Consider the following 13,456-nt stretch of genomic DNA (forward strand, 5'->3'; position numbering starts at 1 on the left):
AAAATTGCACAATACCTGCAGGGAGTAATTCCCATCAAGTGTAGCTTGGTTATTTCCCCCAAGACATTTTTGGATTTCCATTTTTGTCAAAAAGAAAACTCTTTTAAAGGTACATATATGTGTAAAATGAAAAAAATGTCACTTAAACTGCTTTTTTTTAAGTAAAGGGGAAACAAAGGGATTATGTGAAAAGAAAATGCCTATAAATTCACCAAGAAAAACAAAAATATACAAATAACCCTGGCAAATTCAAGTCCGAGCACGAGACATGCCCTAGTAATTATTCCATAGGGTGTGGGCTTAGTTACTAAATCTTAAATTCAAAATGTGTATTCATAATCTGTAAATATTTAGTCATTTAGGTTAAAATGCAATCGTCCCAAATTATAAACTGCTTATGACCCTCTGAGATGGGTGTGTATGTGCGTGGCTATGCACATTTTTGATGTTATTGTTCCTTTTGTCTTTTCACACAACCACAATAAAATAAAACATTTGAGTTAGAGAAAAAAGTTCCATGAACATGAAAATTTCCATGTTTACAACAGCAAACTAAGACTATTGCTTTCAGAGCAAAAACTGAATGTAGAAACATAAATCATAGGGATGTAATGTACAGCATGTTGACTGTAGTCAATCATACTGTATTGCATATTTGAAAGTTGCTAAGAGTAGATCTTAAAAGTTCTCATCACAAGAAAAAAAAAAATTGTTGTCATTATGTAGCCATGAATGTTAACTAGACTTAATCTGGTGATCATTTTATAATATATACAAATATCGAACCATTGTGTTGTACACCTGAAATTAATGTTATCTGGCAATGATAAAATAATAATAATAATCTGCCAAATAATAAAATAAAGGAGATCATGTAATGATAACATTTCTTTAAATATACATGCATAATAAAATCAGGATTTTATTTCTGTTCTCATCCTACAAATTTCATTAACCTCTAGGTGTCTGCATTAAGCTGATGTTATCACCCTCTCCAACTCTCCTCGCAGACCAAGGGCTGAGCCTTGGAGATGCTCTCTAACTTGCTCAGTGTCACCAAGAAAAGAAGCCCCATTCTGTGTTCTTGCCACTCCATGGATCTGCAGACCTATAAACTGAGCAGCATTGAGACTCCAATGTAAATGTGATGTTATTCCTAGTTAATTACTATTTTATTAATTTGGACCACTGATAGAAACCAAGGCTATATGGCTTTACCAACTTTCCCTTGTGCTTCCAAATCCAAGCTCCTCCAACATCTATCCACTGGAGGTTGATAGCAAGATTTCGTATATTCACTAGGTATCATCCCCCTTTTGGATAAGCTTTTTTTTTTTTTTTTTTATAAATGCTTGGACATTTGTTTTTATGCTTCTCAAATAAATAAAGAGCCAGGGTGGAATCTTAGTCTTTCTTGTGTCTCCTCTGCTTAGCACAATGAGAACTGACACATATGGAGTAATTATGAGTTAAATTGAAATGACTGATCCCTAAAGACCCCAGTGAGAAAGGCATTGGGAGGAAAGAAGGACCCTTAGATAGGAGGGAATCACTGACTTCTCAGTCTCATAATTTCATGTCTTGGTTGAACATATTTAGCTAGGTACTACTTTGTTCACAAAAGAACGCATAGTGAGCCTGAGGACACTGGCCATGGGTCAGGTTATTTTTGGTGAGTGAAGTTAGGCTAAGGACATGCAGGAACAGAGAACAAACAGATGTTTTCCAAAGCTTAGAACATGTAACTCTATTCCTGAAGGGTAAGATCTAGTGGAAAGGATGAAAAAAAGCTCAAGAAAAAGGGGGAGGAAAAAAAAAGGCTAAAATGGAAAATTCTGAGAGACAACATCATCACTGAATCTCATGCTTTTACCTATTATCCTAAGATACATGGTAACTGATGAAAACTACTTACGTTGAAACTTTACTCAATTTGTCAAATTGTAAATAAAAAAAGATGATAATTTCTGTATGCTGTTAAAAACTGAGATGCAAATGACTGAACATTTAGAATATAATAAGCAAGTTAATTAGAGACATTTATCACTGGAAGGAAAATGAAATGAAATAAAATAGGAAATTTGGTACCTATAAAACAACAAGGAAGCTATTTTCTTAGTAACGGATTCCTACTAAATATCTATATTCTATTAAATCAAAATTGTTAGGTTCATCAAACTTGGATTTAATTGTAACTCTTTAGAAATAACAGATTATTTGAAAATGAGGCTTTCTTAAGTATATCAATGAATTGCATTTGAGTTCATGATATCTTTTTAAGACAATTATGAGTATATAATTACATATAAATACTTTCCTTTTACACTAAAATTCAAAAGTCTTAAATGATTCCAAAGTTTACTACATGAATGCTGTTGGTGGGAGTTTATTTTTAAATAATTAGTTAAAATGTGATTGTGGTCATATTCTGATTCCCGGATTTAGAGTATCTTAGATGCCATTTTAACATCTCTCCTTATTGAATGTAAAATATTTATATCATAGATACCTAGAAAGGATACCTGTGCCTTGTCAAGACAAGGATGTTTTTGCTTACATGTATGACAGAATTTGAAAATGCATATGGTTTTCATATTTAGAATGTTGCAACTTCAATTACAGAATTTGATTGTGTTTAGTAATAAAGAAGAAACATCACATAGAGAATACAATATAACACATGCTTTTATTTAAGCACAAATGGGTGTTTTCAGAATGGACTCGATTTTCAAAGTTCACAGTAGCATTGTTCTGTGATCCTATGGTAATCCTTGTTATTTCATTTGAGTTTCTAAACAAGAGACAAAAAAGGGAAAGAAAGTGCAGGAAAGCAGAAGACAATTGAATAGAATAAGCTCATCCGTGCTTATGATTAATGAGGCTTATATTTACTGCTTTCACATTTAAAAAAAAGAAAAACCGACTTCTTGAGCCCAGTTTGCCTTTCACTTGCATGTGTGAAGAGAAACTACTAAAACATACAACTGAGGGCACATTTAGTAGCTTCTCATTAAGGAGAAAAGATTAAATGTTCCTAATAAAAACATAATTTACATCTCAATAGTGCTAATAGCTGTTTTATGAATAGTGAGGACAATTCGTTCAGGAAACCTAGATTCTTTTGGAGTCCTATAGTCAACATTTTAAATTGCGTAATTAAGTTTACATCCTTTTTCTTTTTCTTTTTTTTTTTTTTTTTGCAACCCTTGCAATGCTTTTGAAAGCTTCAGTCTTACAGTCAAGAAAACCGTGGCCAGATTGTTAAAATATTCAGCTACCGTAGCAATGTTCCAGCCATCTGGAAGGATTTCTAATAGTCAGCAACTTGGAGTAGGAGCAGTTAACAATTAGACATGTCTGGTTTGTGGGTATGTGTTTGCTCTGGGCAGGGGTAAAGGGTTACAGGAAAATATCCCTGTAGCATGGTGTAGCTGAATTATATGGGAGCATCTAATGATGACTAAAAATATATATACAAACCTCTCAAACTCTTCCTCTCTGAATTTCTTTGTGACTAATTTAAAATCAGAGGAATGTATCACTGTTGGCAGCTAATGATATTTATGCGTAATATTGGTAATATGAGTAATATTTCTCCTATATAGGTTTTGCTTTTTTTGAATCAAGGAAAATGATATTCTCATTTGGCTTTCCGCTCTTCCCTAACTTAATCATATACACTGTGGGCTAGGTCTTGGAAACGCAGTGTCATTCCAAACAGCAGACAACTAAAACAATTATCCTAACATTTACTTGTAAGTGGAATGTGTGTCTGAGTCTTCATTTTTTTTCCCCCATTAATTAAAACAGTCAGCCTTTTACTTAGGTGTTCCCTGCACAAACTGAAGGCTTAAGCAGTAAACTTTATTGGAATACAAATGGAAACCCTAGAGCATTGGTTCACTAAATAGGATCCTGAAAGAGATAATTCCTTTCAGTAGTTAAACCTACACAGTACTAAATAAGTACAGATGCAGTAATCAATCCATCAATTTGATCAATACAGTCAACCAAACTATAGATAGGAGACCTCAATGTAATCAGACCCACAGAAAACAGTCTGCATCAATCAGATTCCCAAGATGCCTAGATAACCTTTACTTGCAGGGTAGACACAGCTCCAATATCTACATGGTGTGATATGTAGATTTTTTTTAAAATGATGACATCATGGCCCACTTATTTCTGTGAATATAAGAAACAATAGCTAAGCCTCTATTGATTAAAAGGCTTGGGTTTACAGAGATGACTTGAATATAATGTGTATTTTGCATCATCTGATAGAAAATTAGTATTTCTAGCATCCAGTCTACCCTTTCCTCATAAGTAACATATTAAATGTCATGTGAACCCAAGATATGGACAGAAAAATAATGTATCTAGGAAAGAACTAAGATAATTTGTCTGATACCCTCATTTCTTTGAGGAAGAAACTGATGTACAGAAAGGTGAAGCAAATTGATCAAGGACATAGCAAGTTAACCATAGGCCTGGGAAACAAGCTCATCATGATACTCATCATAATAAATCCTTCCTTTGTAATGCTTACTTCTTCTATGATTTAATATTATGCAGCATCATATGTTTATTATAATAAAAATTATGTGGAAGTTATCTGTGTTTAATCCTTAACATGAGATCTTTTCTTGCCATTTGTCCCTTTTATAAGGTATCGTGGGGTAAATGACAAATCTGGTTAATTGGAGTATAATAGAATCTAGTACCCACTCTCAAATTAAAAGTTTAAATGGCTTACCTGTTTTAACATATATGCTTTAGAAGTGTAGGTCCACTACATATAGCAATTCACCTTTTCTTTTTTAATAGAAGAAAAATAAATCAACATGGGGAATGTACCTTCTACTATAACATGAAAATCATGAGTGGTTGATCCTAAGAAATTGTTGGCTGTGCAACGATAATTCCCTCTGTCCCCGTAGGAGACATTCTCTATCTTCAAAGTCTTGCCATAATTTTCTCTTGTTTCTCTTCCTTTTGGTAAGTCGCCACCTATTTTGTTCCAATCAACCTGTGGAGTTGGTCTGCAACACAATAAATGAGTGATAAACATTTTTTAAAGTGCACAATTAAATTGAAAGAGCCTCCCAGGTCACATCCCTTAACATGATGCTTTTATGTATGCACTCAGAGCTCCAGTAAATAAAAATTAGCCTTCCCTGTGCACAGACCTGCACACCACCTTCGATGGTGAATGTCAGATTGGATCAGATCTCCTTTACTGAAAGCTCCTTGAATAGTCTGCTTCTACGGAAATCAAGTTTCTTCTATTAAGAGGGTTGACTACTTATAATAGCTGAATAGGTGTGGCTAGATAAAAGGGTGGATAATTGGACCCGCAGAAATACCATAAGATATTTTTCAAACTTTCAATATTTACAAGATATATTTCAAGTGTGAAATCTCCTTGCAAGTGATTTGATGTGGCTAATAATAACTGCCCCATTCCCTGTAAGAGTTTGAAAAACAAGATAAAGTAGGACCCAAGAGTAAGCAGACATGGCTTTCTCCCTCTGTTAGGGAACAGAGGGAAGGGGGAATGAACCACATCTCCCTTGCTTGAAAAGATGAGATCACCCAATCAAAACAAACAAAAAAACAGTAAAAACAAAACAAAACTAAAACCAAACTGATAACTTGTCACATATCAAGAGGATAACTTTCTCCACCTTAGGGTGGGAAACAGGAGTGGAGAATCAAGCCAGCTGGGTTTAAGAAAAATCCCAGCTCACAAAAACTAGACGAGTGGAGGATGGGTGCCATCTATGACTCTTGTGATTTAAAAGAGGGGTGTCTGGGTGGCTGAGTCGGTTAAGCAGCTGACTCTTGGTTTCAGCTCAGGTCATGATCTCAGGGTTGTGGGATGGAGTCCCCTGTCCGCAGGGAGTCTGCTTGAGATTCTCTCTCTCCCTCTACCCCTCCCACCACTTGCACTGTCGCTCTTTCTCTCTCTCTAAAATAAATAAAATCTTTTCAAAAAATTATGTGGAAAAAAATATATAAATAAATAAATAAATAAAAAGAATTATGTGGAAAGCATTGATGGCCGATTTTAACTGATAATATTTTATTTCTCCTCTCCAGTTGGGCTACATGAATGGAATAAACTTTATTTTGCTATTTTTTTAAAAAGATTTTATTTATTTATTTGAAAGGGAGAGAGAGAGCACAAGGGGGTTAGGGAATGGCAGGCTGAGGGAGGGGCAGAAGCAGGCTCCCTACTGAGCAAGGAGCCAGATGCTGGACTCGATTCCAGGACTCTGGGATCATGACCTGAGCCAAAGGCAGACGTTTAACCAACTGAGCCACCCAGGTGCCCCTATTTTGCTATTTTTAATGATGCTGCTTTTCCTTCCTCACTCTATTTTTATTATTAATAGCTACAAGATATTGATATGTTCTAAAGATGGGCATTTATTATCATCACTTTACCAGTGAGGATTCTGAAGCTCTAAGAAGTTAATTAACTTGCTTAAAGTTACTGGGGTAATAAATGACATGTTAGAACTTAAGTCTGTCCAACACTAAACTTGTCCTTTCTACCACTGTGTTCTATTATATTTGTGCTTTTTCCATCCCCTTTTACTTCCTAACTGTATATTCTTGGAATGTGTGCTTGTAGCCAAATTAATTAGCTACTAGTTGATAACTGAACAATTATCTCATATAGTCTCTGTCAATTATCTAAGACTGTATTGATCAGTTAAAATAATTCCATTATTATGCAAAAATATATATTGGAGGTAAAGATGTAGGTCCTTTAATTTACGCACATTTACTCTCTTCCCCTCCTCCATTCAAGGCTCAAGTGCTTACAAGCTGTACAGAGCTGGAACCACTACTTTATATCTGCCCAGGCTGAGAGCACGGGGCATACTTCTGTGGGGAACAGCAGTGATGCTCAGACAGGCAGCTGTGAGAGGGTATTAGCTGCCGGCTTCCTGAGCACACCACCTAACAGGAGGCCGAACTCAAGTCTCTTAACTGCTTGCTTTCCAAGCCATCTGTTAAAATGGCAGTTTGCCAAATTACAGGCTGCTCTGGACCTCGGTTCCTCCAAAGCAGTTTTTCCATGAGTCCAGGTTTTAATAGTGCAAGCATCTCACTTTCTGCAGGACTTTTTTTTTTTGCTAGTCCTCAAAAACTAGTCTAATCCTCTATACCTATCCCTTAAAAGAAGAGAATAAAAAGATTACCTATAAGTATCAGGTGAACATGAGACCTCATTTATCTAGGGACATATCTATCCCATTCCAAGGATGTCCAGTTATATTCTTCTCAATTTTTTTTCTTCTCTTTTTTTTTTAAATTTAAGGTACTGTTAGTAAATACTAACAGTATTTGAGCAATGAAATTTTGAATGAAAATATACTGCTTAATCCTTAATCCCTTTTACTATACAAACATGCACTATCTCATAATCTTAAATTTTTGTTCAGGTCCTTGTCCAGCCAATTTTTGTTTGTATACTTCCTTATAGTTCCTACATTTTTACAATGTAGCATCTTGCAACACAATCACACCTAGCTCATGAATTTACAAAACAGAGAGGCAAGAGAGAAGAAACAGTGTGAGCCCAATGATCAACAGAGGGAAACAACAATATCCCCCTCTAATCCTAAAGCAGCTTTTCCAGGGTGGGAGTGAGTGTGAACTAGCACATGAATGTGTACTTTCCACTCACTGCCTCTTCTTCTGAAGGAGATTCACAGTGTCATTTCTACTATTCAAAATTTCTGCCTTCTTCACAGAATCTGTAGACTTGAAACCCTGTTTAGTTTTTCCTGTTTTAATTAATGGTATCAACATTTTCATTATGACTAACCATTTACAGAAATATCTACTATAGGCCACTTCTTCCGATTCAGAAACAATGCCATGCTTGGTTTCCCCACCCCACCCCGTCCCCTTAGCTGAAGAGAACAGTTCATTTGGTTGAAATATACGGAAATACGTTAAATGTAGAGGTAGTTTAGGGTCTGGAGGCAGAAAGGATGGGGTTCCAGCTCCACTTTTCACTGAGCTTGAAGACATGAATTCCAGCCTCTGGGCTTCATTTACCTAACCTGCAAATGGGAATAATGATAGCCCTGAAATGTGGCAAGGATAAAATGAGCTAATGCGTGTATAGTGTAAAATAGAGTGTCTGACACATAATAAAGAGTACAACGTCCAAGTTATAATGATTTGTCTCTACAGAACATTCATGGTTTAAAAACTTCTCAGAAAACAATTTTTAAAGGACTCTAAAAATTTTACAATACAAAATCTGAAAGAGGACCAGGCAAGATAGATTATCCAACACAAACCCAACATGAGTAGGAGGAAGCCAGTGTAGGTGAAAACTCTTTGACAATCCATCAGGAATCATCCCGTCCCAAGGACACAGATATTTATGTCCATTTTCTTTCTATATATTGCTTCATGACATTGCATTTTCCAAAAAGCACATGAGAGCATTTGTGTTATTTTGAAAATCCATGCAGTTCCCAGCCAACTCAAGAGGTAAATTATGGCATTTGTGGGAAATAAGAAAAAAAAATTCCTGAAATGTTCACCCTGCCCAAAGAGTCAACCAAGAATAGTGATGAATCCTGAAAGAACTGAGTTGCTACCACTGTAAACATCTATGAATAAGAACAACAGAGCAGGTGGTTACCATCATGATTCAAACTGAACCTGAGGCTTTCACCTTCTCACATAATACAGAGACCAAACTTTTGGAACAGAGGTCATGTCACAAGGCACATCTAACTAGTTACATCAAATACACTATGGCAATCTCAAACACATAAGCTGTGGATCTCTCTTTTTCAAAAGATTTATTTATTTATTATTTGAGAGAGAGTGCACATGGGGGGGAGGGGCAGAGGGAGAGGGAGAGAGCGAGAATCCCAAGCCAACTCCCCGCTGAGCATGGAGCCCCACTGGGGGCTCAATCTCATGACCCTGAGATCATGACCTGAGCCGAAACCTTGAGTCAGACACTTAACCGACTGAACTACCCAGGTGCCCGGCAACCTGCATGTCTTTGCTGGATGGAAGAGACATTTGCAAAACTTAGGGGTTGCAAAACCTTTAAAATTGACTCTTTTTCTTCAAAAACCAATTTAAAACTACCCATTCAGAATATATACTGAACTATGAATGACTACAATTTTTAAAATTTCAAATTCTACTTCACTAACCAGGTGCCCAGCCAAAAGAAGGCCTGAGCTTACAAGCTAATTATGTAAACTCAGGGTATTGGGATGGTGGGATGTATTTTCCCATGGTATTCCCAATGGTAGCAATGGACGTGTGGTGGTAAGCATAGAGGGATGGTGGCAGGAAAAAGGCAAACTTCCATGACTCAGAATTAAATAAGATGGTCCCTATTTGCATAGACTCGGGATACTTACTCAACAAATGTAACGATTTTAAGAGATGACCAAGTGAAATTTCCTTAAGGCATTTTTTGGAGGATTTGGAAATGTGCACTGATTTTTCAGATATGAAAATTTGACTTAATTATATTATCAGGTGAAGCTCTCTAAAATTACATGGTCTGGACCTCCTTGTATGCAAAGGTCAACAGGGTGAAATAATAGATACATTAGGCTCCTTGGAACCTGCAAAGGAATCAGAGCTCATTGCATAACGAGAAGGAATAGGACAAAATGGAATAGCAGAGAGACAAAAACCCAGCAGCAACAGTAAGAGGCTGACAGCTAAGAACCTCGAGCTCTAAGGATGGCATCTCCCCACTGACTTAGGTAAGGAGAATGTTGTCATTGTCACCTCCATTCACACTATCACAAACTGACAGAACAATCTAATTATAAATCAATCTCAGTCACAGCCTGAAATCTGTAGAGTGAAGTGCAAATTACTTCCTCCAGAAATGTAGTAACAGAGTTTTTTTTAAAGAAATAATTTAAAAATGTGTGTCTAGGATTAACTGCTTAACTGAAGCATTATTCTCTACAGAAATGGATGGACAAAGTGATAAACAGAGGTCAAGTTACTCACAGGCCTTCCGCAAAACACTCCAGCAGCAGGGTGTCCCCTTTGAGGATAGTAACTGAAGACTCACTGCCCCGTTCAGTAGGAGGCAACAGCAGTCTGGGTTTCCTTTGCTTGATCGAATTTGCTATAATACAAAAAGTCACAAATTTTTTCCAGACTAAGAGTGTTAAAATCCCATGGCACTAAATCTTTCTTAAAACATCCTTACACGTATATACCTATATGTATCTATGTATATATATACATAGACACATTTTTAATATATCACCATTTAAATAGACTCCATTCTTACCATAAAGCATGGATTGTCCTTCAGACGCATTAACTTAGCGAAGTACCAGGTTTTAAGAAGGTTGTGATTGAAACCACATCTTCAAATTCCAGAAGTTCCAGATAATTAGTTTCTTGATGAAAGCCCTTAGGAGCTAACTGATAGTCTATGATTTTATATCCTACACTTTAATCATACCTGGCCATGTTTGATGGCTGTGTAAAAATGAAAATATTTTTATTTAATGTAATGTACCTAAGTATTTGATAAGATTCTTGTTATAATACAGCTCCCTAGGCCTTGCTCCTAGAAATTCTGATTCAGGAAGTCTGTGGTGGACCCCATGCATCTATGAAGTTATCAAGCTCTTTTTTTTTTTTTTAAAGATTTTATTTATTTATTTGAGAGGGAGAGACTGAGAGAGAGAGCACATGAGAGGGGGGAGGGTCGGGAGGGTCAGAGGGAGAAGCAGACTCCCTGCCGAGCAGGGAGCCCGATGCGGGACTCGATCCAGGGACTCCAGGATCATGACCTGAGCTGAAGGCAGTCGCTTAACCAACTGAGCCACCCAGGCGCCCTATCAAGCTCTTTAAGATGACTCTGTTTACAGTCTCAGCCCCTCAAAGAGAAACACGGTTATAGGGAAGGATTAGCAAGCACTCTCACTAAATACATATGGAACCGTTCCATTTGTTACTTCTCAAGAGTACTTTTCAGGGGTGCCTGGGTGGCTCAGTTGGTTAAGCGACTGCCTTCGGCTCAGGTCATGATCCTGGAGTCCCTGGATCGAGTCCCGCATCGGGCTCCCTGCTCGGCAGGGAGTCTGCTTCTCCCTCTCCCACTCCCCCTGCTTGTGTCCCCTCTCTCGCTGTGTCTTTCTCTATCAAATAAATAAATAAAATCTTTAAAAAAAAAAAATACCATGTTTTAAAAAAAAAAAGAGTACTTTTCAAATACAATGGCAAATGAGGACTTCCATTTTCAATGTAAATTTTAACAGCATTTCCAAATGTTTACAGAAATTGTTTTTTTCCCCCATCCAATGTCACTGTGATTTGACATGACGTGGGAAGTATCAACAGCTGACATTCAGAGTAGAGAAATGAAGGGCACTGGTACCAATGTTTACATGAGACAGTTCCTTGTAAGTATTTATGGAAAAATAATTGTTGAACACACATTTCATGCAATTATTTTTCACTGAGTGCTATAAAGATACAATATACATGACTGGGTTATTGACCTCAATGATCATGAAGGTGGGGATGTGTGCTAATCAGTCCACTGTCAAACTGAGGGTGCACCAAAAAGAGCCCTCATCCAGCCCTTGTGATGTTGCCAGTGTATCAGATATGTAGGCTAAGACACTGGTTCCAATGGTATAAAGAACCTGTGTTGCATTCAAGTAAAGGATTCTTCTCGTTGTGGAAAACTAGCTTACTATAGGGGCGCCTGGGTGGCTCAGTTGGTTAAGCGACTGCCTTCGGCTCAGGTCATGATCCTGGAGTCCCGGCATCGAGTCCCCCATCAGGCTCCCTGCTCAGCGGGGAGTCTGCTTCTCCCTCTGACCCTCCTCCCTCTCATGCTCTCTGTCTCTCATTCTCTCTCTCTCAAATAAATAAATAAAATCTTTAAAAAAAAAAAACTAGCTTACTATAGAATTCAGATTTACTCAGGCATCTTCCAAAAAACACTAGCTCTATTAGATGTTCTGTGGGGGGTAAAAATGAAATATTTCACAGACAAATGAGTCTGCAAAATGTTGCAGACTATATTCTTTCTCAGAGTTACAATAGACAGTCCCATGTTAAGTATTCTGAGAAGTCTTACTAGAAAAATAACCATTTAACTTTCTTAAATCTAGTGTTTCTCTACTTCTGTTGATACTCAACCATTTCTTTTTCCTTTACGCATGTAACAGCTACCAACCAAAATGTCACTCAACCATGGCAGACATTTTAGGAGACGCAAAATAATTACTCCATTAAAAAATATGCATATATATATGTGTGTGAGTGTATGTGTTTTTGTCTATATGAATTGTATTACATATATACTTTTACAAAGTGATGAATTTATAAATATCACTCCTTCACACATATTTAAGGAAGGAGGGGGTAATAGAAACCTCTATGCTCAGGCATTTTCCTTTATAAAAATATTAGTATTTTAATATACTCATGAAGATATTGAAGGAAAAATTTAAATTCTGAGATGACAATGAGCTACAAAAGGTAAAAATAAATGCCAACATTCTTCATGTGATCGACTTACCCTTGGAACCAATTTCTGTGGATGAACTTGAGTCATTAGCATGCCTTACTGAAATAAAAAAAAATGAAAGAAAAAACTCACAAACATAATGGTAGATGCTGATATCAATAATGAATGAAAAGTCATAGTCTTCTCTTAGAAAGATTACAAAATGAGATACAACCATGCTTCACTAGAACATCATCTTTGGGGATATATTGGAAAAAAAATACTATAATGAGTTTAATCTTAAACTACCACAGCTGAATCCAGGTCGAGTGGACACAAATTACAGCTCCGTTGAAGGGAATTGGGGCTGCCAAAAGGTATGCTATAGTGAAGGCCTGGCATAGTGTATCTACACAGAAGATGGAAAAAACCATGAACCAAATCAGACAATGGAATGGTAATGCCAACTTGCGACTCTACCAGAGCCAAATATTCAGTCAGTGAACTGTCAGGGATTATTTTTTGGTTCTTTCTCCCACTAATGACTTTTTCCCATTTGGGAACCCAGACTGGCATCTGCAGAATCAAGTAGGGAAGAGAAGCAACCCACATAACTTTGCCAATTTGGGAAGGACAACAAAGCTTGATGTGATAAAAATTATAATATTCATTCTTTTTATTTTTGACTCTTGTTTTCTCTCACATTTGCAGCCTGCTGGTTACTCAAGATCACAATGCATCAAAGCCTGAGACTTGCTTCAGAAACCCTGGAAGATTGCTGTGTATTTCACCCACTGCAAAGGACCAGATCCTGCAGATGTCAAATGAAATATACTTGTACTGTGAATTGAGATTTGATTTTCTGGCTCTGAGAGACAGAGCTACTGTAGGTCTGCAGCTGCAGATGTCTCTTTCATCTGGATGAAGTCTCCAGAGTTGAGCTAAACAATGGCGGAA

The 13,456-nt window shown here is 37.0% G+C and overlaps 1 protein-coding gene across 2 annotated transcripts in view; it reads right to left on the minus strand.

The window, feature by feature from the left end:
- The window catches only part of CHL1 (cell adhesion molecule L1 like), a 214,173-nt gene that overhangs the window by 51,818 nt on the left and 148,899 nt on the right, over positions 1–13,456 (minus strand). For both annotated transcript variants that reach the window (XM_064593579.1, XM_064593581.1), the window contains exons 7-9: positions 12,572–12,619; positions 10,030–10,150; positions 4,858–5,042 (exon numbers count right to left, since the gene is read on the minus strand). In XM_064593579.1, the coding sequence (XP_064449649.1) occupies positions 4,858–5,042; positions 10,030–10,150; positions 12,572–12,619 (354 nt within the window). The remainder of the gene's footprint in view (positions 1–4,857; positions 5,043–10,029; positions 10,151–12,571; positions 12,620–13,456) is intronic.

The sequence above is a fragment of the Mirounga angustirostris genome, unplaced genomic scaffold, assembly GCF_029215605.1.
Source record: "Mirounga angustirostris isolate CCGP_5_RB_7025 unplaced genomic scaffold, mMirAng1.0.hap1 SCAF_1, whole genome shotgun sequence".
Lineage (NCBI taxonomy): Eukaryota > Metazoa > Chordata > Mammalia > Carnivora > Phocidae > Mirounga > Mirounga angustirostris.